The following is a 23433-nucleotide window of genomic DNA, read 5'->3' on the forward strand; positions in this document are numbered from 1 at the left end:
CGCAGGGCTAACATGCCCACCCTAAATACTTTTGTCACCTTATTCAACAACTACACTATATAAAACGATGCAGTTAAATTTAACAACTTTACTAGAGAAATGCTAAAATTAAAAAAAAATATTTATAAGACAAAATATATACAATGTAAACAGTAGCTACAATAGTTCACACTCCATTATTGCCCACTGAAAAACCTAAGCTGGCAAATAATTAAACTAAAGAAAAATTGCAGCAGGCCTGATCTGACTGCTCTCTCTATCGTCCTGGAGCCGGAGCAAGTGACTCGTCAGGCACTCGGTCCTTCACCGCCGTGAATCGAATAGCTCTCTCTCTACTCGCAGATGTACTCTGGAATTTAGTAGCTTCAGCAGTAAGCTTGCTGAGAGTGTGGAAGGAAGACATGCAGTCTTATCACTTCTCCCACGTATCCCGTATCTCCTGGGTCGATCCCAGACCTTAGCGGGGATTCATGGGATTACTCCCATTGGCACATATTAAATGAATAAGTTATTAAATTATATTTAACAAGCAATGAAAAGAACATAAATCACAAATGATGCAGAGCATGTGTCAGCTCAGTACATAAGAAATTTACAAACGAGAGGAGGCCATTCGGCCCATCAAGCTCGTTTGGGGAGAACTTAACTAATAGCTCAGAGATGTTAAAATCTTATCTAACTCTGATTTAAAGGAACCAAAGGTTTTAGCTTGCACTACACTAACAGGAAGACTATTCCATACTCTAACTACACGCTCTGTGAAGAAGTGCTTTCTCAAATTCAGTTCTCTTGCTAATTTCCACATATGGCTAACACTGAAGTAGCCATTTGGCTGAACAGTATCCAGACCTATTAGAATCTTATATACCTGGATCATGTCCCCCCTTAGTCTCCTTTGCTCAAGGCTAAACAGATTCAGCTCAGCTAACCTCTCATCATAAGACATTCCTCTAAGTCCAGGAATCATAGAGGGGGACATGGAAGCATCAAGATATACAACTGAAGTCTCTCACACACACTGAGGTCTTTCTATTAATCAGCTACCTTTATTTCAGTGGAACTTATAAAATATCTGTACTTTATATTTCTGCTCCCTGCATGGATTACCTTACATTTATCAATGTAAAATTTCAGCTGCCAGGTATCAGCCCAGCTACTAATTCAAAATCATGTTGTAGCCTCTGTGCTGCTAGTTCAGTATCTGCTACATCCTCCCCAAAATTATACAAATCAGATTAATCATATACACTTTACCTAAACAAAAGAACCAGACACTGGGTTACACAGGCTCTGGGGCACCAGCAGCTACTCCCCTGCACCATCCAGCGATCACCTGCGGCTTAACAGCAGGCCCTCGTGTTCCTCAGGGTGCCCCACTGGGTGTGGTAGGCCTTGTTCTCTGGACCGGAGGCTGATATCGCCTCCCGACCCAGTCACCCTCCTTCATCCAGCTGCTCCCTCACCCTGGCCAGCATGGGGCTGCTGTGCTGGTCTGTGACGATCTGCTGGCAAATGAAGTCTTGGTGGTGGCCTGGTTGTCCTGCACTGTGAGCTGCTGCAGGGTCAGTGAGACAGAGTGTCCTCGTTTCCATATAGCTTCCCAGGGTGATGTTGGACCTCAAAGTCAAACTCTGCCATTACCTCCAACCAACAGACCAGCTGTCCTTCTGAGTGCCAGAAACTCAGGAGCCACCCAAGCGATTTGTGGTCCTTCTACAACCAGAACCACTGGCCACTGAGGTACAGACGGAAGTTCTTGCAGACCTGCTCCACAGATAGCAGCTCCCTTCAGGTTGCACGATACTTGCACTCCTGCCTATTTAGCATTTAGCTAAAATATGCCACTTCACACTCACCTTCACGGTCCTGCCTGTAATAGCACAGCATCTAGCCCTTTGTTGCTAACGTCCATGTCCAGAATGACAAGGAGATGAGGGAACATCGGTGAGCGTCACACAGAGCTGGTTAAAAGCTGCAGCTCAGACATCTGTCCACGCAAACCACTTCCCTTTTCTGTAGACAGTGCATTGTGTTTGCCATGCTGGCGAAGTCCTTAACAAAGTGTTGGTAATATGACACTAACCCCAGGAAGCTGTGCAGCTCTGCTATAGTCTGTGCAGGGGGCCAGTCTCACACAGCTGCCGTCTTCTGCGGGTCGGTGGCCACGCCCTCCCTCTGATGATGTGGCCCTGGAAGAGCATCATGCACTGGAGGAGGGAGCACTTCCGGGGGTTCAGCCACAACCCTGCGCAGAGGGTCCCTGCAAACACTGTCTTTAAGTTCTGCAATGTCCAGGAAAATCAGCGGCGTGGAGCAGCAGATCATCAGTGTTGATGACGCATTAGGTCCAGGTGAGCTGGGACATTAGCCTCCATTAGCCTCTCGAAGGTGACCAGGCTGTTACAGGGGCTGAATGAAACTGACCAGAAGTGTCATAGCCTCTGACCGATGGTGAACACGGTATTAGGGTGGTTTACTGGGGACAGTTCGACCTGCCAGTAGCCACTCTGGAGGTCTAAGGAGCTGAACCATGTTGACCCAGTGATGCATGGAAGCACATAGGAGTCCCTCCTTGTCACCTCATTCAATGGTTGATAGTTGAAGCAAAAGCAACATGACCCGTCCTTGTTGGTGACAAGGTCTGCCTGTGCCGCTTACGGACTGTGGGAAGGCTTGATGACTCCTGTGTGTCATTTCTTGGATCTGCTGCTCAGACACTTGTAGTTTCACCAGAAGCAGTCGATGTGGATGCAGATGGGTGAACAGGGCTGATTGCTGTACTGCCACAGTTGCTGCACAGCCTGCACTGTCTATGGAGACGGTCCTGCTGTGGTGCTGCCATTCAGCACAGTCTGGACTGGAGTTGCAGTCATGTGGCTGGTGGAGACTTTCCCTCAGGAGCTGTGGGCAGATCTTTTCCCCCCACTGGGTGGACGGCTCTCCTCCTCTCTTCCCCCATCGCTACCCCTGGCCGCTGCTGGCCACTGCTCTCATACTGGAGGACCCCCACATCTGTACCCAAAGCAGATGGCTGCCCCCAGCAGATCGATGGCGGCCCCTGGCTGTACTAGTAAGTCCAGTCTGATAACACAGGGGTCAGCAGTGCTGGCTAGTCAGACTTTTTGTACCACCGATTGTCCTGTCAGCGTGACTTTCAGCTGCCTGCCTTACTGCTTTGCACACTTGCTAAACACCTCTGGGAACTCCTTCAAGACTGTTGGAAAACCATTTCAGGTGACTACCTCTTGAAGCTCATCGGGAGAATGCCAAGAGTGTGCAAAGCAGTAATCAGAGCAAAGGGTGGCTATTTTGAAGAAACTAGAATATAAAACATGTTTCAGTTATGTCACCTTTTTTTGTTAAGTATATAACTCCACATGTGTTCATTCATAGTTTTGATGCCTTCAGTGAGAATCTACCAATGTAAATGGTCATGAAAATAAAGACAACACATTGAATGAGAAAATGTGTCCAAACTTTTGGCCTGTACTGTACACTCATCAGCCACTTTATTAGGCACACCTGTCCAACTGCTCGGTGACACAAATTACTGATCAGCCAAAAGAAAGGTGATTTAAGTGACTTTCAACGTGGCATGGTTGTTGGTGCCAGACGGGCTTGTCTGAGTATTGCAGAAACTGCTGATCTTCTGGGATTGTCATGCACAACCATCTCTAGGGTTTACAGAGAATGGTCCGAAAAAGGGAAAACATCCAGTGAGCGGCAGTTCTGTGGGCAAAAATGCCTTGTTGATGCCAGAGGTCAGAGGAGAACGGCCAGAGTGGGTCAAGCTTATAGAAAGGCAACAGTTACTCAAATAACCACTCATTACAACCAAGGTATGCAGAAGAGCATCTCTGAATGCACAACAGGAACCTTAAAGCAGATGGGCTACAGCAGCAGAAGACCACACCGGGTACCACTCCTGTCAGCAAAGAACAGGAAACTGAGGCTACAATTCACACAGGCTCACCGAAATTGGACATTAGAGGATTTGAAAAATGTTGCCTGGTCTGATGAGTCTCGATTTCTGCTGCGACATTCGAATGGTAGGGTCAGAATTTGGCGTCAACAACATGAAAGCATGGATCCATCCTGCCTTGTATCAACGGTTCAGGCTGCTGGTGGTGGTGTAATGGTGTGGGGGACATTTTCTTTGCACACTTTGGGCCCCTTAGTACTAATTGATCATCGTTGCAACGCCACAGCCTACCTGAGTATTGTTGCTGACCATGTCCATCCCTTTATGACCACAGTGTACCCATCTTCTGATGGCTACTTCCAGCAGGATAATGCACCATGTCATAAAGCTCGAATCATCTCAGACTGGATTCTTGAACATGACAATGAGTTCACAGTACTGAAATGGCCTCCACAGTCACCAGATCTCAATCCAATAGAGCACCTTTGGGATGTGATGGAACGGGAGATTCGCATTGTGGATGTGCATCCGACAAATCTGCAGCAACTGCGTGATGCTATCATGTTAATATGGACCAATATCTCTGAAGAATGTTTCCAGTACCTTGTTGAATCTATGCCACGAAGGATTAAGGCAGTTCTGAAGGCAAAAGGGGGTACAACCCGGTAATAGAAAAGGTGTACCTAATAAAGTGGCCGGGGAGTGTATATGCCAACAGTAACCGACAGCCCAACTGAGGCTTTTTTTACAGTATGTTTATATATTTATGGTTTTATGAATTTGACATTCACTTAAAACTAAACCAAAGAATGTTGCTTCTCATATTTAACTCCCTGAAGTAGCACATTAACTGTTATTTCTCCCAAGTGCCATTTATGGTGTTGTTCAATACTAAACTTTGGTCCCTCTTATTTATTTAAATATTTTCTCCTGTGTTTGTGTTAATGTCCTTCCTTTAAGTCTGAATGACAAGTTACATATTGTGCATCTCATTGGCTACAGTCTGCAGTACAGACATCTTACCTTCAGTGATTGACAGCTGGATCCATGTTCCCACAGCTGCACCTCCGCTGATCTCCACACCACACCAGTAGTGATCAGAGTCCCCAGCCGTCAGATTGTTCATGGTCACAGTGAAGACTCTCTGGTCAGGATCATCTCTGATTGACACTTCACCACTTATCTGTGGAGAGTCAGTGCGTACGATGGGAGGATATGAACTCCAGTAACTCCGTTTCCACCAGTATTTCACATGTGTTTTATAACTGTCTTCATAGAAACATGGGATGGTGACAGATCCTCCTCTCTGTACAGACACCGATCCCACTGAGGACACACTGTCAGCACCTGTGGGGAAAACAACCAACTGAATTCACATTTTCAGCATCACAGTATCTCTGGTTAATATTATATATTATCGGGTTGTGTAACACTTGTACCAGGAGTCATGGCACAGAGAGATGGGTTTAAGAGGACAGTGAGGAGGTGAAACAGCAAGACTGTCATTTTGCCATAAGAACAAGGGAAAGACACAGAAAAACCAAGCAAGTGTGTTCTAGGGGAAGGTCACTCAGCTATCATCCCCATCAGGGGCACATAGCCAAGGTCCACATCATTTACTGAGCAGGGATGGGGGGGGGACTGGATTTAATTGTTTCAGTGCAGTGTTTGCCATTTGGGCAGCCCTGTTTTAGGGTCTGATAGGAAAAGCAGGTCTTTTCCTCCACATGTTTAAAGGGCCAGTACAGTACAGGGAGCATGGAGCTGATCTGAGGCAGCACAGGGCACAAGGCAGGGAACCAGCCAGGACAGGATGCCAGTCTGTCACAAAGGCAGGGGAACACCCAGGACAGGATGCCAGTCTGTCACAAAGGCAGGGGAACACCCAGGACAGGATGTCAGTCTGTCACAAAGGCAGGGGAACACCCAGGACAGGATGCCAGTCTGTCACAAAGGCAGGGGAACACCCAGGACAGGATGCCAGTCTGTCACAAAGGCAGGGGAACACCCAGGACAGGATGGCAGTCTGTCACAAAGGCAGGGGAACACCCAGGACAGGATGGCAGTCTGTCACAAATGCATGGGAACACCCAGGACAGGATGCCAGTCTGTCACAAAGGCATGGGAACACCCAGGACAGGATGCCAGTCTGTCATAAAGGCAGGGGAACACCCAGGGCAGGATGCCAGTCTGTCACAAAGGCAGGGGAACACCCAGGACAGGATGCCAGTCTGTCACAAAGGCAGGGGAACACCCAGAACAGGATGGCAGTCTGTCACAAAGGCAGGGAAACACCCAGGACAGGATGGCAGTCTGTCACAAAGGCAGGGGAACACCCAGGACAGGATGCCATTCTGTCACAAAGGCAGGGGAACACCCAGGGCAGGATGCCAGTCTGTCACAAAGGCAGGGGAACACCCAGGGCAGGATGCCAGTCTGTCACAAAGGCAGGGGAACACCCAGGGCAGGATGCCAGTCTGTCACAAAGGCAGGGGAACACCCAGGACAGGATGCCATTCTGTCACAAAGGCAGGGGAACACCCAGGACAGGATGCCATTCTGTCACAAAGGCAGGGGAACACCCAGGGCAGGATGCCAGTCTGTCACAAAGGCAGGGGAACACCCATGACAGGATGCCATTCTGTCACAAAGGCAGGGGAACACCCAGGACAGGATGCCAGTCCGTCACAAAGGCAGGGGAACACCCAGGACAGGATGCCAGTCTGTCACAAAGGAAGGGGAACACCCAGGACAGGATGCCAGTCTGTCAGAGGGCAAACACTCACACACAATCACTATGGGAACTTTTAGAGGGACCAATTCGCCTGGACCATGCGTCTTTGAACTGCCACACTGAACACACAGAAATGACTGACGGCATCCCGGCTGCCTGCTCACATAACCACCTGTGCTGCTGAAATGAACCCAGTAAGATAATCGTGCACCTCACAGAATATCAAAGTAGGCAAAAGACAAGGGCATTTTATCTACACTAACGGTTCTTAACTCCCTCACTTTTCTCTTCTGCATGAGCATAAAGCAGCCAAAGCAATTGCATGATATAGAAAATATTCTCAGACACTTATTCTGAAAAGCTCTCCCTTAGAGATAGGGTGAGGAGCTCAGTCATTCGGGAAGGACTCAGAGTAGAGCCGCTGCTCCTCCGCATCGAGAGGAGCCAGATGAGGTGGCTCGGGCATCTGATCAGGATGCCTCCGGGACGCCTCCCTGGGGAGGTATTCCGGGCATGTCCCACTGGGAGGAGACCCCGGGGAAGACCCAGGACACGCTGGAGACACTATGTCTCTCGGCTGGCCTGGGAACGCCTCGGGGTCCCCCCAGAGGAGCTAGACGAAGTGGCCGGGGAGAGGGAAGTCTGGGTCTCCCTGCTGAGGCTGCTGCCCCCGCGACCCGACTCCGGATTAAGCGGGAGATGATGGATGGATGGATGGAGTTATTCTGAAAAGCAGAAATGTCGTCATACAGCATGTGAGGGTGAGACTCTGCAGAAACACTGTGCTGTATACAGAGGGTCTGTCCTCAGGCCTTTGGTTCAGCCTTTATTATGTGTTATATAGTTTTCTATAGTGATGTGACTGAAGGGTGTCACATAACCAGCTGTGCTGCTTAACTGACTACAGCAAGATCAGGGCCTTATCAGCCGTCCAATCAGACTGAGTTTCTCCCGGCCCCTGAAAGACACATACAGACACAGACACCCAAGTCCTCAGCCTGTGGTTTCATTACAGAGATTCTTACAGATAAAACACAGATAAAATACACTTATTTGTGTCTCACTGACCTCAGGTCTGTGGAGACTGACACTCCCTCTCGGATTCTCCATATTTTCACTGTTTCTCTGTCTCTGTCTGTAACCCAGGACTCCTGGAGTCCAATGAAAAACCCACTTTCTCCCCTCTGCTTGGTTTATACAGGTTCTGCACTCTTCTGTTCCGTTTACATGGGGTGTCGGCTCCTTCTCACCAACTGACCACAAACTTTATGGTCATGCTGCCTTTGCACAGCCCACCTGACCAACATCATCACTTACAGTAATGCCTGGCTGTGGCATGTGTGGCTGGGGCTCTACATCAGCAGGAAACTGTCTGCAAGACAATAAACGTCCTTTGCAAGAGAAACAAAGTATAGCAGCACTGAGTAACAGTGACGGATAATTAAGTAAGCTGTCCTCACCTTCTGCTTCTACTTTCTGGGGAGGTACTTCCCCCTCTGTTATGACCATGTCGTGTCCACCCCCCCCCCCCCCCTACAACCAGATCACCCAATGCTGTCTTGCTGGACCAACCATTAGCTACTAGGCGGCCTATTGGCTGGGGGGCAGGACATGGTCTGGGCTGACTTCCTGTCCCAAGAACGTGGGGGGTCAGTGCTGGTGCTGGATCAGTGTCATTCTTACAGTCTTGATGCAGCCTTTGGAAAAGTTCTCTTAGGATCCCATTCCTGCTGGATTTCCTGTTACTTTAACTATGTATACCTACATCCAAAGGTGAAGATTTCAGGTCCAGAGAGTATAAATCTACACCAAGATTTTGTTTCAAGCAACCAGTTGAGTACTCTGTGACTGTGTCTCTTTATACTGAACTGGTTGGTTGAAACAAAATCTTGGTCTAGATTTGTACTCTCTGGACCTGAAATCTCCACTTCTGTCTACATCTGCAAATCTGAATAATTTTCAGATTAATTTTCTGGTGAAAACATTCTGTATAATTTAATATACTGTTGTTAGTATGTAATTCGCTCCTGCCTAGATCGAAGACACAAAGCTGGAGGCAGAATTCCGTGCTATCAGGGTATATGAACGTATACACACATCAGCCACGAGACAGAATAAGACCATTCCTGTATACTGCTGCCACATGGTGGACACAAACAAGACTGCAGTCAATTGTAAAATCATTCTGTCAGGCTACATTTAACCTCTGCACTACAAACAGGAAGTGACTAAACCATAATAAATCATCCGTTTTTCTGCATGTAATGTAAAAACAAAAATCATTCAATAAATGTCTATCTGTTTGGCTTATTTGTGATTACAGAATACTGAGAGTTTTTGATTTTAAAGCAGGGGTCATTCATTCATTCATTCATTCATCATCCAGGTACTTATCCTGCTCAGGGCACCAGTCAATAAAGGAGCAATTAGAATTTAAACTTATAAATGTATTAAGATTATTATTTATAATGTATTAAAAAGTCTCTGCTGTCTGTCTGTTTACCTTAAATATGCAATTGTGATCTAGAGCGGGTACTACTCTCTAGTCACTATTTTATTTTACGCTCCCCAGCGCCCACATACGATAGTCTACAGTATTTTTCATTTTCATAGAATGACTGCAAAAGTATTTACACTGTTTCACCACCAGAGGGCTCACAAGTGTCTTCTTTACATCTCATTTACTACGTTGACACACAGTGTCCATAGCTATGCTACTCTCGTGAGGCTGTGAAATGTAATTTCAGCCTGTGATTTTCTTAAAAGTACTCGAGGTAGTAAAAGATATTTTGAATAGTCATGAAATATGAAATATCATCTTAGATAAATCCAAGACATTTCTCTGGTAAACTGTAAGTTATGCATGAAAATCAGACGAACCAAAAACTTTATATAATGTCAGTTTAGAATTCAAGGTGGCTTTTTATGCATTGATACTGATAACATGCATTGATGCCAAGAGCTATAGAATTGATAATATATTAATTATTTTGCTGATACTGGAATACAATTTATATAGAAAATTGAAAAAAAAGATGTTTTATTTGCCATATTCTACAACTGCATTGGAAAGCTTACTTGTTCAGACATAGTATACAAAGAATGACAAACAGCACCCAAATAAATATTAACAGACAACTGATAGACATGCAGAACTGCAGAGAAATACCCTTGTGATACATTTATCACTATAATTCACAAACTCCACAGGTGCAAACAATTTTATAGCAGCCTGGATTTAGCTGTTAATGATGAGGATGGTTTGGGGGAAGAAACTATTCTTGAATCTAAAGCCAAAATTCTGATGCTGTGAAATATCCTATGAAACTCCAGGGCTGAGACCAGCTTGTGGTCGCTGTGGTTTGGGTCCCGTGATGCACTTTGCTGCAGCAGTGGTCAGTGTATATCCATGCAATGGATGGAAGTTGTCAGGGGTAACGCTAGACCCCTCAATTTTAACCAGATTATGCAGAAAATATGTAAAAATCAAATCTGTGGATTAATGAAAGTTATATTATAAAAGCCAGTTCTATCTAAATCTGACACAGTCCATATTGCACAGACCCGAATGTTGTACCTGATACCACATAATAGTTTCAAATCCCGTGACCCTTTTGCTGTAAGTCAACATCATCTGGGGAATCATATAATAATATATGATCAGATGAACTTAATTGATCCTGGGGGGAAATTTTTCATACAGCAGCAAGATACATAAACTGCAAACGTGATCGGAAGGTCGCCAGTTCGAGCCCCGGCCTCAGCAGAATAGTCACATGTCTGTGGGTCCTTGACCAAGGCCCATAACCCCCAGCTCCAGGGGGCCACACATCGGCTGCCCCTGTGCCATCAGCCCTGAGCTATGGAGAGCAAGATGGGGGAAGGCAGGAATTAGATTCCAACTCGTACTCATGCAATGTGATATTGGCGATTAATAAATGTGTGCAAATAACAATTAATAAAGGTCTACACATATTTTAGTTCATTCATTCATTCATTCATTCATTATCTACATACTTATCCAGTACAGAGTCAGTAAAATACAGGGAGCACTGGGCTGATATAAGGAAGCACAGGGCACAAGGCAGAGGAAAATCCAGGACAGGATGCCAGTCTGTCACAGGGCAAACACTCACACACAGTCACTATGGCCACTTTTAGAGGCACCAATCCACCTAGACCATGTGACTTTAGATATGAAACCAGAGACCTCATAGGAAACCAGTATATATACAGGAAGAACATGCAAACTCTACACAGAGAGCTGGGCCAGATACCAAAACCACAAGCCTGGAGGTGTGAGACCCCCACGCTGCCCCCAGTCTCTACCAGCTAGAGCTTAACTAGCTCTCCAAACCTGCTGCAGAGTGAAAGACAACCAGCTCCAATCTTCAGCTCTGAAGGCCAATTTATACTTTCAGTACCACACAGGGTGAGGTGACATAAATTTCGTCATCAAGGGTTTACGCCAGATGACTATTGATGATGCATGTTTAGCCCAAATTTTTAGTTTGGTGGAGATCATGCACATTGGTGCACGTCAACTGTACTTGTGTAAGATAACTGACTAGATCTTTCCAGCAGGTGGCAGCACTGACTTTCATAGACCAACCAAATACAGCAGAGGAAGAAGAATTGTTGTAAGAGGAGGTATCTGCATATCTATTTTAAAATTTTGACTATGCAGGTAATTTATGACTGTCTGCACCCTGAAAGCCACATGGAAAAGGCAAGAATGAAGTGGGCTTGAGGCTGATCTTCACCCCTTATAAACAGAGACCTGCTCCAGTAGCACATGAAGCTGGGTGTTTAGACCCCTCTGACTGTACACACAGAAATGACTGACGGCATCCCGGCTGCCTGCTCACATAACCACTTGTGCTGCTGAAATGACCCCAGTAAGATAATCGTACACAACACAGAACATCAAAGCATACAAAGGACAAGGGCATTTTATCTGCACTAACACTCTTTGTACTGTTTGGTTACTAAAGAAAGACAGGGCAGTATTACAATGAATACTTAGATATTAAATTTATATCATCAATAACCTGTTACATGCAAATATTAGCATAGCAATTGCAAATGTTTTGATACAAACACCCAGGGGAGTTTCCAGCTACTGAACAGATCAGGGACTGAGTCAAGTTACCAGGGGTTTGACTTTTTTCTCTTTTGAAGGAAGATTGGCATCGGGGGTAAAATACTCAGAGCTACAGCCCTGACTGATCTGGCCTAACGACGCCCATGAATACAACCATAGGAATCCAAAAAATATTCAAAATTTCCAAGACAACGTTACACAAGGCAGGTGAATCTCTTCAAAATTGATATTTTGCTATTTCTCCTGACCAGATCTCCATCCTGATCTCCATACTCTATCTGACGGTGTGTGAGGAGCAGGAGAGAGATCTCTACTCAGTTCACTGTAATGAGAGACACTCACCTGTGCGCCCAGCAATGAGAAGAAACAGGAGCATCAGAGGATCCATACGTGTGTGTGTCACTGAGCCCAGATCTGTGGAGACTGACACTCACTTCCTCATCCTCTGTACCTTCACTGTCTCTGTCGTTTCTATTCTTACACACAGCAAACAGAGCGAAGGGGGAGTGGACATTTTAAACAGGAAGTGACAAAACCACAAGGCTGAATGTTTAGCCCTTCAGAAAGTCAGACCATTATTATTAGTGTGTAGAGAATTAAATCAACTATCAATGCACAGACTCAATTCACAAAATAAAAAATCTGCATGAATAAAGAAGACCATGAATTTCTCTGTTCATCATAGTTATTTATTATTAGTATAATTATCTGGATTCTAATGCTGGAAGCACACAGTGTAAAGTCAGGTTAACCTTCAACAGCACGTCAGTCCATTGCAGGGCACTGGAAGGTGGAGAAACGCCATGTGATAATTATAACATTCGATACTTTATTGATACTTTATTGAAATTGTCTTCACACCTCCCACAAGTTGCTCTTTTTTCATAGAGTAAGTTGTCTACGAAGGGCTGCCACCCATAGCGGCGCCCAGGGAGCTGGGGGTTAAGGGCCTCGCTTAAAGACCCACAGGCTGAGGCTGGGTTTGAACCTGCAACCTTCTGATTACAGGCACACAGGCTTAGCCCACAGAGCCACACGCTGCCCCCAATAACCCAGATGGGACTCGAACCCACAATCCCCAGCTCTGAAGGCTGATGCCTTATCCATTAGGCCACTGGGTCAGTGATATCAGTGATCAGAGGAAGGATCAGAGGAAGCCTGCAAACTGCAGAGAGACACAGTCATGGTCACATTCAAAGGCAACACTCAGGAGTGCTGAGATAGCAGGTGAATCAGTCAGATATCTAATATCATGATGAGCTAAAGACACAGAGGGACTTTGAGGAACCACAGCAAGACCAACAGGAGACATGGGCTCCTGACAGTAAGGTATCAATATCCATAAGTTCACTGTTGCAGTCCAGTTGCTCTTAGCTGCAGCTGCAGCCAAAGAAAAAAAAAACGTAAATCTTCTGCTTGCCCACTTTCCTGTGTTAGTCTGCGAGGTATAAAACAGTGATGTCACATCCTGCCTGCCATGTCTGCCTGACCCTCCTGTCTCCTCCCTCACGTGACCATGATAGGCTACACCTGGTGCTTGTTGCCCCTCATTAGTCTATGTATACAAGTACCCGTTTGTCTCACCATTGCTTGTCTGGTGATAAACATCACTTGTCCTGTCAGTCCGTGTCCTTCTTTGTCCTAACCTTCTCATTCTGATCCCTGCAGTTGTGTTAATTTGCAGTCCCTGTGTGAATAGTTTAATTAAACCTCCTTTCTGTTTTGCGAAACACCTATCCGGGATTCCCGCATGTTGTGACAGAATGATTGAACAATTCAATTAAATTCTTCAGTGCATTTTCCCATTACAGTGTCTCTAGGCACTTTACATTATCGCTGCCCAAAGCCCCCAGTGAGGAAGCCAGAGGCAACAGTGGCAAGAAAAATCTCCCTAGAAGAAAGAAACTTTTGAGGAACCAGACGCAGAGGTGGAGCCCATCCTCCAGGGGCCGGCAGAGGACATCAAATGAGCAAGATAACAGGTATCCCTGGGAACCTCCTTCGCTTCACATCTCCACCTGCACACTTTCCACTGACCTCCTCCTAGTATCTGAGCTTCACGCACAGTGATGGTTGGTAGACAATCCCCTCATCGACCCACTGAGCGAGAGCGACCTCGAGGACCCTGAGGAGTCGCCCGGCGGGTGGATCACCCCACCCATGTGGGGGTCATACTGGGCTCACCTTCACTACGGAGAAGACACCCCCACATTGACCCTCCAGAGCCCCACGCCTCCAAGGTGGGCTGGTTTGACACTATCCTCTATCCTAAGTCCCGGTGCAGTCAGCAGTATCTCCTGGGCTGCAGTAGAGGGGCTGGCTGAGTCTCCGTCTCCAACAGAGGGAGATGGGGGACACTATCTGGATCAGTCACCCAAACTCTTGTCTAATCGACGTTATCCCGCCTGACGACACTCCTGCTGCGGCTGAGAGGAGAGGAGCCACGCCGTCCTCCTGCTCCTGCCCTGCAGTTCTCTCAGCACCCTGCGGCCTCACTGGCCCTCTAAGCCTCTCAGGTCCTCTCCAGAATCATTGTAGCTCAGAGAATAAAAATACATGCAAGTGAAGCAAATATGTCAGATTTATCTCTGAACTGTTTGATTTCCTTGTTTTTCACTCATGCATGAGCAGAAAGCAGCTAAATCATTAGCATTATGCAGAAAATATTTTTACACTTATTCTGAAAAGCAGAAATGTCGTCATACAGGATGTGAGGGTGAGACTCTGCAGAAACACTGTGCTGTATACAGAGGGTCTGTCCTCAGGCCTTTGGTTCAGCCTTTATTATGTGTTATACAGTTTTCTATAGTGTCACTGCAGTAGGTCCTTTTAATCTCTGTGGATCAGTAGGAAACAAGAGGCCTAATAGGAAGGTGTCACTGTAAGACAGGGGTGGGGGCTGTCCTGGGGGGGCAAAGTCAGGTGATGAGCACATTGATTCACTTCACCTGGGCCTTATCAGCTGTCCTATCAGACTGAGAGCTGTTTGTGTTTCTCTCAGCCCCCGACAGACACAGATGCCCAAATTCACAGCCTGTCGTTTCATTACAGATTATGATTCTCCATACTGTCACTGTTTCTCTGTCTGTGACCCAGGACTCCTTAAATCCAATGAAAAACCCACTTTCTCCCCTCCGCTTGGTTTATACAGGTTCTGCACTCATCTGTTCGGTTTGCATGGGGTGTCACTCCTTCTCTCCAACTGACCACAAACTTTATGGTCATGCTGCCTTTGCACAGCCCACCTGACCAACATCATCACTTACAGTAATGGCTGGCTGTGGCATGTGTGGCTGGGGCTCTACATCACCAGGAAACTGTCTGCAGGACAATAAACCCTGCAGCTTGCAGGTAGCTTATTGGCTGGGGGGTGGTACCTGGTCTGGACTGACTTCCTGTCCTGAGAAGCTGGGGGGGGTCAGTGCTGGTGCTGGATCAGTGTCATTCTTACAGTCTTAATGCAGCCTTTGGCAAAGTTCTCCTAGGATCCCATTCCTGCTGGATTTCCTGTTACTTTAACTATGCAACTATGCAATTTTGTTCCTAAAGGAAAGTGCATAATATAATTCTGTCATACTTTAATATACTGTACATATACTATAATATACTGTAATATACTATACATAATTTAACATACTGTTGTTGGTATGTAATTCGCTCCTGCCTAGATCAAAGACACAAAGCTGGAGGCAAAATTCCATGCTATCAGGGTATATGAATGTATACACACCTCAGCCACGAGACAGAATAAGACCATTCCTGTATACTGCTGCCACATGCTGGACACAAACAAGACTGCAGTCAAGTGTAAAATCATTCTGTCAGGCTGCATTTAACCTCTGCACTACAAACAGGAAGTGTTTAAACCACAATAGGTCACACATTATTCTATACTGTATGTAATGGAAAAAAATTGTTCAATAAACATCTACCTTTTCTGCTTATTTGTGACTACAGATTACTGTGAGTATTTGATTATACAGCAGAGGTCATTCATTCATCCATCCTCCAGCTGCTTATCCTGTTTCTTCATCTTAATCATGAAATTGTGATTTAGTGCAAGTACTAGTCTCCCATGACCATTTTACTTTATGTTCTGGTGACATGCAGTAATTTTCATTTCCATAGATTTATTGTGGAAGTAATTTACATCGTTTCACCGCCAGAGGGCTGACATTTTCATTAACATGTTTACAGTGGATATAAAAGTTACACAACCCTGTTAAAATACCTGGCATTTGTAATGTAAAAAATGAGGCCAAAATGAATCATTTCAAAACTTTTCCCACCTTTAATGTTACCTGTAATCTGCACAATTCAATTGAAAAGCAAACAAATCTGTTAGGGGGAAACTATAAAAAATATGCAAGTTGCATACAGTAAGTCTGCACTCCCTTAAACTTATACTTTGATGAAGCACCTTTTGATTTCATTACAGCATACAGTCTTTTTGGGTTCACACCTGCAGGCAATTAAAGTGACGCTGATTAACCCCAGATGAAGTTCAGCTGTTCTAGTAGGATTTTCCTGACATGATTCACATAGAGCTTACAAAGCATCAAAGGGATCTCACTCCTGAAAGGTATCAGTCAGTAGAAGGGTACAAAAAAATTCCATGACATTAGATATACCATGGAACACAGGGAACGGGACAGACAGAACCAGGAGGCGAAATAATGAGGGAGGTAGGACAGACAGGGTACACAGGAACTGGGATGGGGCCACCAGATGAGGGAACACAGCTGGGAACAGACCTTGGGGACCAGGGACCTATAAACTGGGAACAGGACACAGGAACTGAGGGACAGAACCAGAGAGAGACCAGTTGGAAACAGGATGTGAGGACTGAGGGACAGGAACAGGAACAAGAGGCCAGGACCAGGAAAGAGAAGGGGAACTGAAAGGGAAAGGAAAGAAAATGAGCCTGATGGGACAACAGGCTCAGGAACCGAAGAGGAAGGGACTGGGTAGTAATAGACTGGGGTCAAAGGGACACTGGAAGGTTGCCAGAGTGGGGACGAGATACACAAGGATGGGGTGAATGGATCACCACAGGCCTAGATGAAGAATGAGCAGCTGCAATTTAGGAGATGGAGGCAAGTCAAGTGTGTGGATGGAAACCACAGGATGGGAACTGGAGGGCGATGAGGAGACTACAGAATGGGAGCTGGAGGGTGACAGGGGGACTGGAGGGTGACAGGGGGACTGGAGGGTGACAGGGGGACTGCAGGACGGTAATAGGCAGGAGAGATGGAAACTGGTCCTGGACGGCTGGCATGAGTGATACGTCCCTGTTTCCCCCTTTGAAAGACAGAGAACCAGCCTGGCCCTGTACTGCTCCCCTGTCTGCACCACAGATGGAACAGGTGCTTGGGGCCTAATCAGCCCAAGCCTCAGATGGATGTTGGAGCCTGAAACGTGGGACTCAGGACCAGGTCCAAGGGCTGCCACTCCAAGTCTTCTGGAGCGGTATCCTCCAGGTCCATCCCCACTAGGATGGGGGTGACCTCGTGCCAATATGCAGGGCCCAAGGCAAACTTGGGCGGAGCTACAGGGGCCAGGGTGACCTCGGGCAGAGCTACAGGGGTAAAGTCAGGATGAGTGGCCCCCTGTGGGCCGGAATCGGGAGTTAATAAAAGTCCGAGAAGTTCCCCGAATTCTCTCAGAAGCAAAGTGTATGATCCCGGTGGTCTGTGTACTATAACAATATATATGGGCGGGTCGGACACCATGTGAATTATCATTGCTTCACATGTTCAAATAGGGTGACTCGGAGATACATTTCACTACAAGTTCTACTGTATGTGATGAATAAACCTCTTGAATCTTGAATCTAATTATAAATAAAGGCAATGTTTTGAGATGTGCACCAAGTCTCTAAGCAGCGGTTTAGGGAGAGTAGCGTACTATAGGTTACATCCCCTCTACAGAGAATTGGTAAGTGTGGCAGGGGGGAGTGATGGACGATCCATGTTGCAGCTCACAGAAACAACAAGGGACTTTATTGTATCTGAACTCAAAACAAAGAGAAACAAAAGGAAGCATGAGAGGTATAAAGACAGGCAGGTAGAAAACAAGAATGAAAGCAGGGAGAAGCACAGAAGAAAACAATGCAGAACACAGAGAAAGGCAGGGAGTGAGCAGCCGCACGCAGGAACAAATACAATGGCCGACTCGGGAACAGGGTGGGGGCAGGCACTTAAATACACATAATAACGAGGGCTTCCACAAAGGACAGGTGGGGGCTATAACTAAACGAGAGGCTGTGGGCAATGAAGAACAGGTGAGGGTAGTCACCATCAATTACACACTAGGGACTAAGGCTACACTGGAGATAAAGGGAACACAGGTGAAATAATTACAAAACTACTGCAGATAACCAGACACAAACAAAAACAAGATCCGATACAGAAATAACCAGAATGCAAGGTAACAATGGGAAAAAAACAAAAACTCAAAATGTCAAACAAAGTGAAGCTGGGCTCTGGAGAGCCTCAAACCCATGACAGGGAAAATGCTTGGTTTTCTGTTAAACATTCAACCCATTCAGCCACACAGCAACCCAGGTAGCAGTGGAACACACTAGGACCTGTGAAGCATAATAGACCAGGGGAACAGAAAGTGGAATGCCCAGCGACACCAGTTGGACAAAGAGGGAAACTGGGACAGATATTGACAGCTCTGTGTTACATCACTCTCTGACAGGGTCACTGATTGGTGGGATCTGGTAGTGCAACGTGACCTGAAAACCACAAAAACATTCACTTTAAGCTTGAAAAATTCTTCTTCTTTTTAATCAGATTAATATCTCCAGAAAATACAAACTGCACAGTAAACCATATCTATATCAATCATTTATTAAATCAGAACAAACAATTTAAGTTTCACTAATGAGTAAATTATTATTAACACTTATACTACAGTTAACCAGCAGGTGGCAGCAAAGCGTTTGTGAAGCAAAAGCTATCGGTCATACAAAGCACTGGTTCTACTGGTTCCCATCAGATAATCCAACACTGCAGACCAACCTCTCTATATTCCACTGACTCTCATAGTATGACTGGACAGACTGAGCAGGGCCGTGTGAGAGAGGCCTCACTGCAGTTACAGTAGCATGACCATACAGTGGTACCTCAGTTCACGAAATTAATTCGTTCGAGGGCTCAGTTCGTGACCCGAAAATTTTGCGACCTGAATCAATTTTTCCTATTTAAAATAATGTAAATACAAAAGAATCATAAAAATAACATGTTTACGGAAGACAGACCAATAACCAACTGAGCATACGCTTGTTGGCAGGCTGGTCGCTCGAAAGACGCCAAAACACGGAAAAGAACCACAAAACATCCCCCCAAAATACTAACATTAAAAGACAGAGTAAACAACAATACAGTACTTTCGAAAATGTGATTTTTTTATTACACTGTACATTATTTTCATATGCCTGAATTTTTTATGCACATCTCATACTGCCACGCGCTGTATGGCGATGGACATCTTTGTTTGTACTGCAAACAAACAATACGCAGTTGTCACTATGTGTGAATGGAGAATATAACAGAAGTAGGAGTTACTTAATAATTTGTTATTAATGAAGTACTGTGATTTTATGCATTGATATGTGACTGTTAAAAACCATCACAAAAACTATGACAGAACGTTTTCTCTATTTTTTTTTCAAATATTCAATCCCTGAAGAAATATAGTAAAGACATTCATCTACGACAAGTTTTTGATACATTCCGCAACCGTTATAATGTTCACTTATTCGTGTTTCAGGTGGTTCTTTGGAGCGCTTTCAATGGACCCGTTTGGGGGATGTTTGTGTTCGCAGCCTGAAACACGGTTCGCGAGCCAGTACAAAGATTTTCGAAGATCTGGTTTGTAACCCGATTTGTTCGTGAACAGGACTGTTCGTGGGTCGAGGTACCACTGTACTTTCTTGCTCTTCTGATTACAGCATAAACAAAACTATATGGAGACACATTTCATACAAGCACAGCAGGAACCTGCTGATACACCCTTATGGTTTTTCATTTATATGCGCTAATAGAAGCTGTACATTAATCATTTTAACAGGATAAACAAGCTTGTATATTTCTTGTAAATTAAGCTTGTATATCAGAATTTCTTAAGACCCATTTTCACCCCTACCTAATTTTCTCTCTGATTGGATCCCCTCTTTCTACAGGAGCTCCAGTGCAGCTGAATGGCGATGATGGTGCAGATCAGATAAAACACACCAGTCCCAGCTTTCAGAACAGCACACAGAACCTGCTCCCACCTGTCAGACATATAATACATCAGTGTGTCTGTCAGTCACACGTATCACATTTTAATCTGAAGAACAATGCAGTGAATCTATTCTGATAGAATTATAAGCATGAACAGCAGCACCAATAAGCCCAGTCCTACATACAGAGAGAGCTGGACCAAGGAGCTGAATAAGAGGCTGGATTTGAACAGTAAAGTCTGATATGCTTTATAACAACATGGTACAGCCAAATCTGTACTGTTACACAGGATACATGTAACAGGAGACATTAACAAATAATATGAAAATAGCTACAGAATTTTAACTGGCAGTTTTACTGTTAATGTTTATTAATAATACATTTATTAATATTTATATATTTCCACTTGTACATATATAGTTTTTATCATATTTCTGTTAATTTTTGCTGCTCTATTCTTGTACTGTCCACTTTCTGCTGTGACTATGCAAATTTCCCACTTGTGGGACTAATAAAGGATTATCTTATTATCTTATCTTTCTTACTGTGACTTTAAACAACATTTTATATCCATCCATCCATCCATCCCTCCCTCCATCCATTCATCTTCCAAGCTGGCCTGTAGCCTTTCCCCAGCAGCATAGGGCACAAAGCAGGGGCTCAACCTGGATGTGATGCCATCACAGGGAAATTATAATTAAGGAATAAAAGAAAATCAATGTTCCCATAAAGTAACAGAAGTTTCCCATCACTGTGTGATCAGGGAGACGCTCCTGGCTGGACACCACACTGCTGTAAGTGCTGCTGGATGCTTACCTCTGTTTTTCATTATTCCCTCCTTCTTCATCATCTGCCAAGAATGGACAGCAGTGGAAACAAGAGAAAATATTGTTACATAAAAAATAAACATCCCTGTTCCAGGAGGCCAGTAGCGATTTTGGGCCCCTGAAAGCATATCAGATTGGGCCCCCAGCCTGGACCAACCCGATTATGTTCCTAATTTCTTTATGTCACATCAATTGGGGGTCCATGGAATTATCCTAACTCTACCCCCCTTTTTACAGCACCTCTGCCCTGATCTGTCAGTCAGTACAGACTGTGAAAGGTCATTTCTAAAACTGAAAATGAATAACCAGAAATATTCAGTAAAATATCTGTTTGGATGCAGAATAATAAATTAAGGTTGTGACCAGAGTGTCCACATCCCAGGGCCCTGATAGTGGGCAAGTGAGATAAATAATGTTATTAATATATCATAATGTATTAATGCTGGAACTGGATCAGTTATTACAGTGTAACTGTAACATTGGCCTTTGCTGCAATTAGAAACTACCTGCAGACAATCACCCAGTCTGTACACCTTTAGTAACAATTAATCCCTACAAATGTCAGAAATACGAAGGGAATAAAGTTTTTGATGTATGACGGTAAAAACCTACATGTAACGTTTTCCAAACATTGCACACATGATAAATGGCTGTAAGATGAATATGTCTGTCTGTCTGTTTCCTGTAAGCTGATGCCTGTGATGTTTTATGAAAGACATCTGACTGGGTGTCTGACTGAGAAAATAGTCAGATCTGTAATATTTGTCATATTATACAAATGTATCATAAACTAGAAATATGTGAATCCTGAGGCTTCTGTACAGCTGCCAAAGTAACATGCAGATCAGACACTCATGTATTTAATAAAGAGCAGAACCTGTATCTAATGAGGTCATCAGAGCTGTATTATGGGATGTCTCCCTTAGAGGTAATACTAATATGTAAGTTAATCTTTCTGTACATTCATAGATACACTTACAGTATAGTATAATCAATCAGTAACTGACAACAAATTAAGTTTCAAAATATCAATATTAAAAATATTTTCTCCTGTGTTTGTGTTAATGTCCTTCCTTTCTATCTGAATGACATGTTACATACTGTGCATCTCATTGGCTACAGTCTGCAGTACAGACATCTTACCCTCAGTGACTGACAGGTAAACCCGTGTTCCCATAGCTGAACCTCTGCTGATCTCCACACCACACCAGTAGGAACCAGAGTCCCCAGCTGTCAGATTGTTCATGGTCACATTGAAGACTCGCTGGTCAGGATCATCTCTGATTGACACTTCACCACTTATCTGTGGAGAGTCACTGCGTACTTTGGGAGTACATGAACTCCAGTCACTCCCATTGCACCAGTATTTCACATGTTGTTGATACATGTTGTCATAGTAACATGGGATGGTGACAGATCCTCCTCTCTGTACAGACACCGTGTTCACTCTGGACACACCTGCAGGGACAGTATGAAAATTACCCAGCTGATTAACTCTCACTCCCTCTTACACCATTTATACACATATTCATAAAGTCAGTGCCAGTCTACTGTAGGTTACAATACCTCACAATATAAATATTTGTTTTGATTATTCGCTGTGTTTACAGTCAATGTATTTGAGGAAGTTAAATAGTGTGATAAATTATCTGATTATTTAGTATTAAATTAGGCTCCAAAAAACCTCCTTTGCTGGTTTACAGTTTAAGTAACATAAATAGGTCAAACGTCACAGAGCCAAACTGATCACCTTTCACAGTATGTTTATTTACGGATTTATGCTTCTCATTGAAAATAATGAATTTATTGCAAACTCCCTTAATATTATACCAAAGAAAATGTATTAACATATTACATATCACATTTGACCCCTTGAAGTAGCCTATTTATACTGACACTGTTACTTCTCCCAGGTCTCATTTGAGGTATTGATAAAAACTACACAACTAAAACTCAAAACTAAACTAAAACTAAAATTCAGTCTCTCTTATATATTCAAATATCTTCTCCTGTGTTTGCGTTAATGTCCTTCCTTTCTGACTGAATGACATGTTACATAATGTGCATCTCATTGGCTACAGTCTGCAGTACAGACATCTTACCCTCAGTGACTGACAGGTAAACCCGTGTTCCCACAGCTGAACCTCTGCTGATCTCCACACCACACCAGTAGGAACCAGAGTCCACAGTTGTCAGCTTGTTCATGGTCACAGTGAAGACTCGCTGGTCAGGATCATCTCTGATTGACACTTCACCACTTATCTGTTTAGAGTCAGTGCGTACTATGGGAGTACATGAACTCCAGTCACTCCCATTGCACCAGTATTTCACATGTTGTTGATACATGTTGTCATAGTAACATGGGATGGTGACAGATCCTCCTCTCTGTACAGACACCGTGTTCAGTGTGGACACACCTGCAGGGACAGTATGAAAATTACCCAGCTGATTAACCCTCACTCCCGATTACACCATTTTTACACATATTAATAAAGAGTCAGTCCACTGCCAGTTACACTACTTCAATTTGCAGAATATTAAAATTTGTTTTAAACTACTTTGTTCAAATTACTATCACTGCATTTGCATAAACAAAACAGTGTAAATAATGA

At 44.5% G+C, this 23433-nt stretch overlaps 1 protein-coding gene across 1 annotated transcript in view; it reads right to left on the reverse strand.

Annotated features, from left to right (window-relative positions):
- Positions 1-23433, reverse strand: part of LOC125739860 (uncharacterized) — a 409273-nt gene that overhangs the window by 248277 nt on the left and 137563 nt on the right. The window contains exon 9 of the mRNA XM_049010379.1: positions 22007-22279. Within this exon, the coding sequence (XP_048866336.1) occupies positions 22007-22279 (273 nt within the window). The remainder of the gene's footprint in view (positions 1-22006; positions 22280-23433) is intronic.

This window comes from Brienomyrus brachyistius, chromosome 4, assembly GCF_023856365.1.
Source record: "Brienomyrus brachyistius isolate T26 chromosome 4, BBRACH_0.4, whole genome shotgun sequence".
NCBI lineage: Eukaryota > Metazoa > Chordata > Actinopteri > Osteoglossiformes > Mormyridae > Brienomyrus > Brienomyrus brachyistius.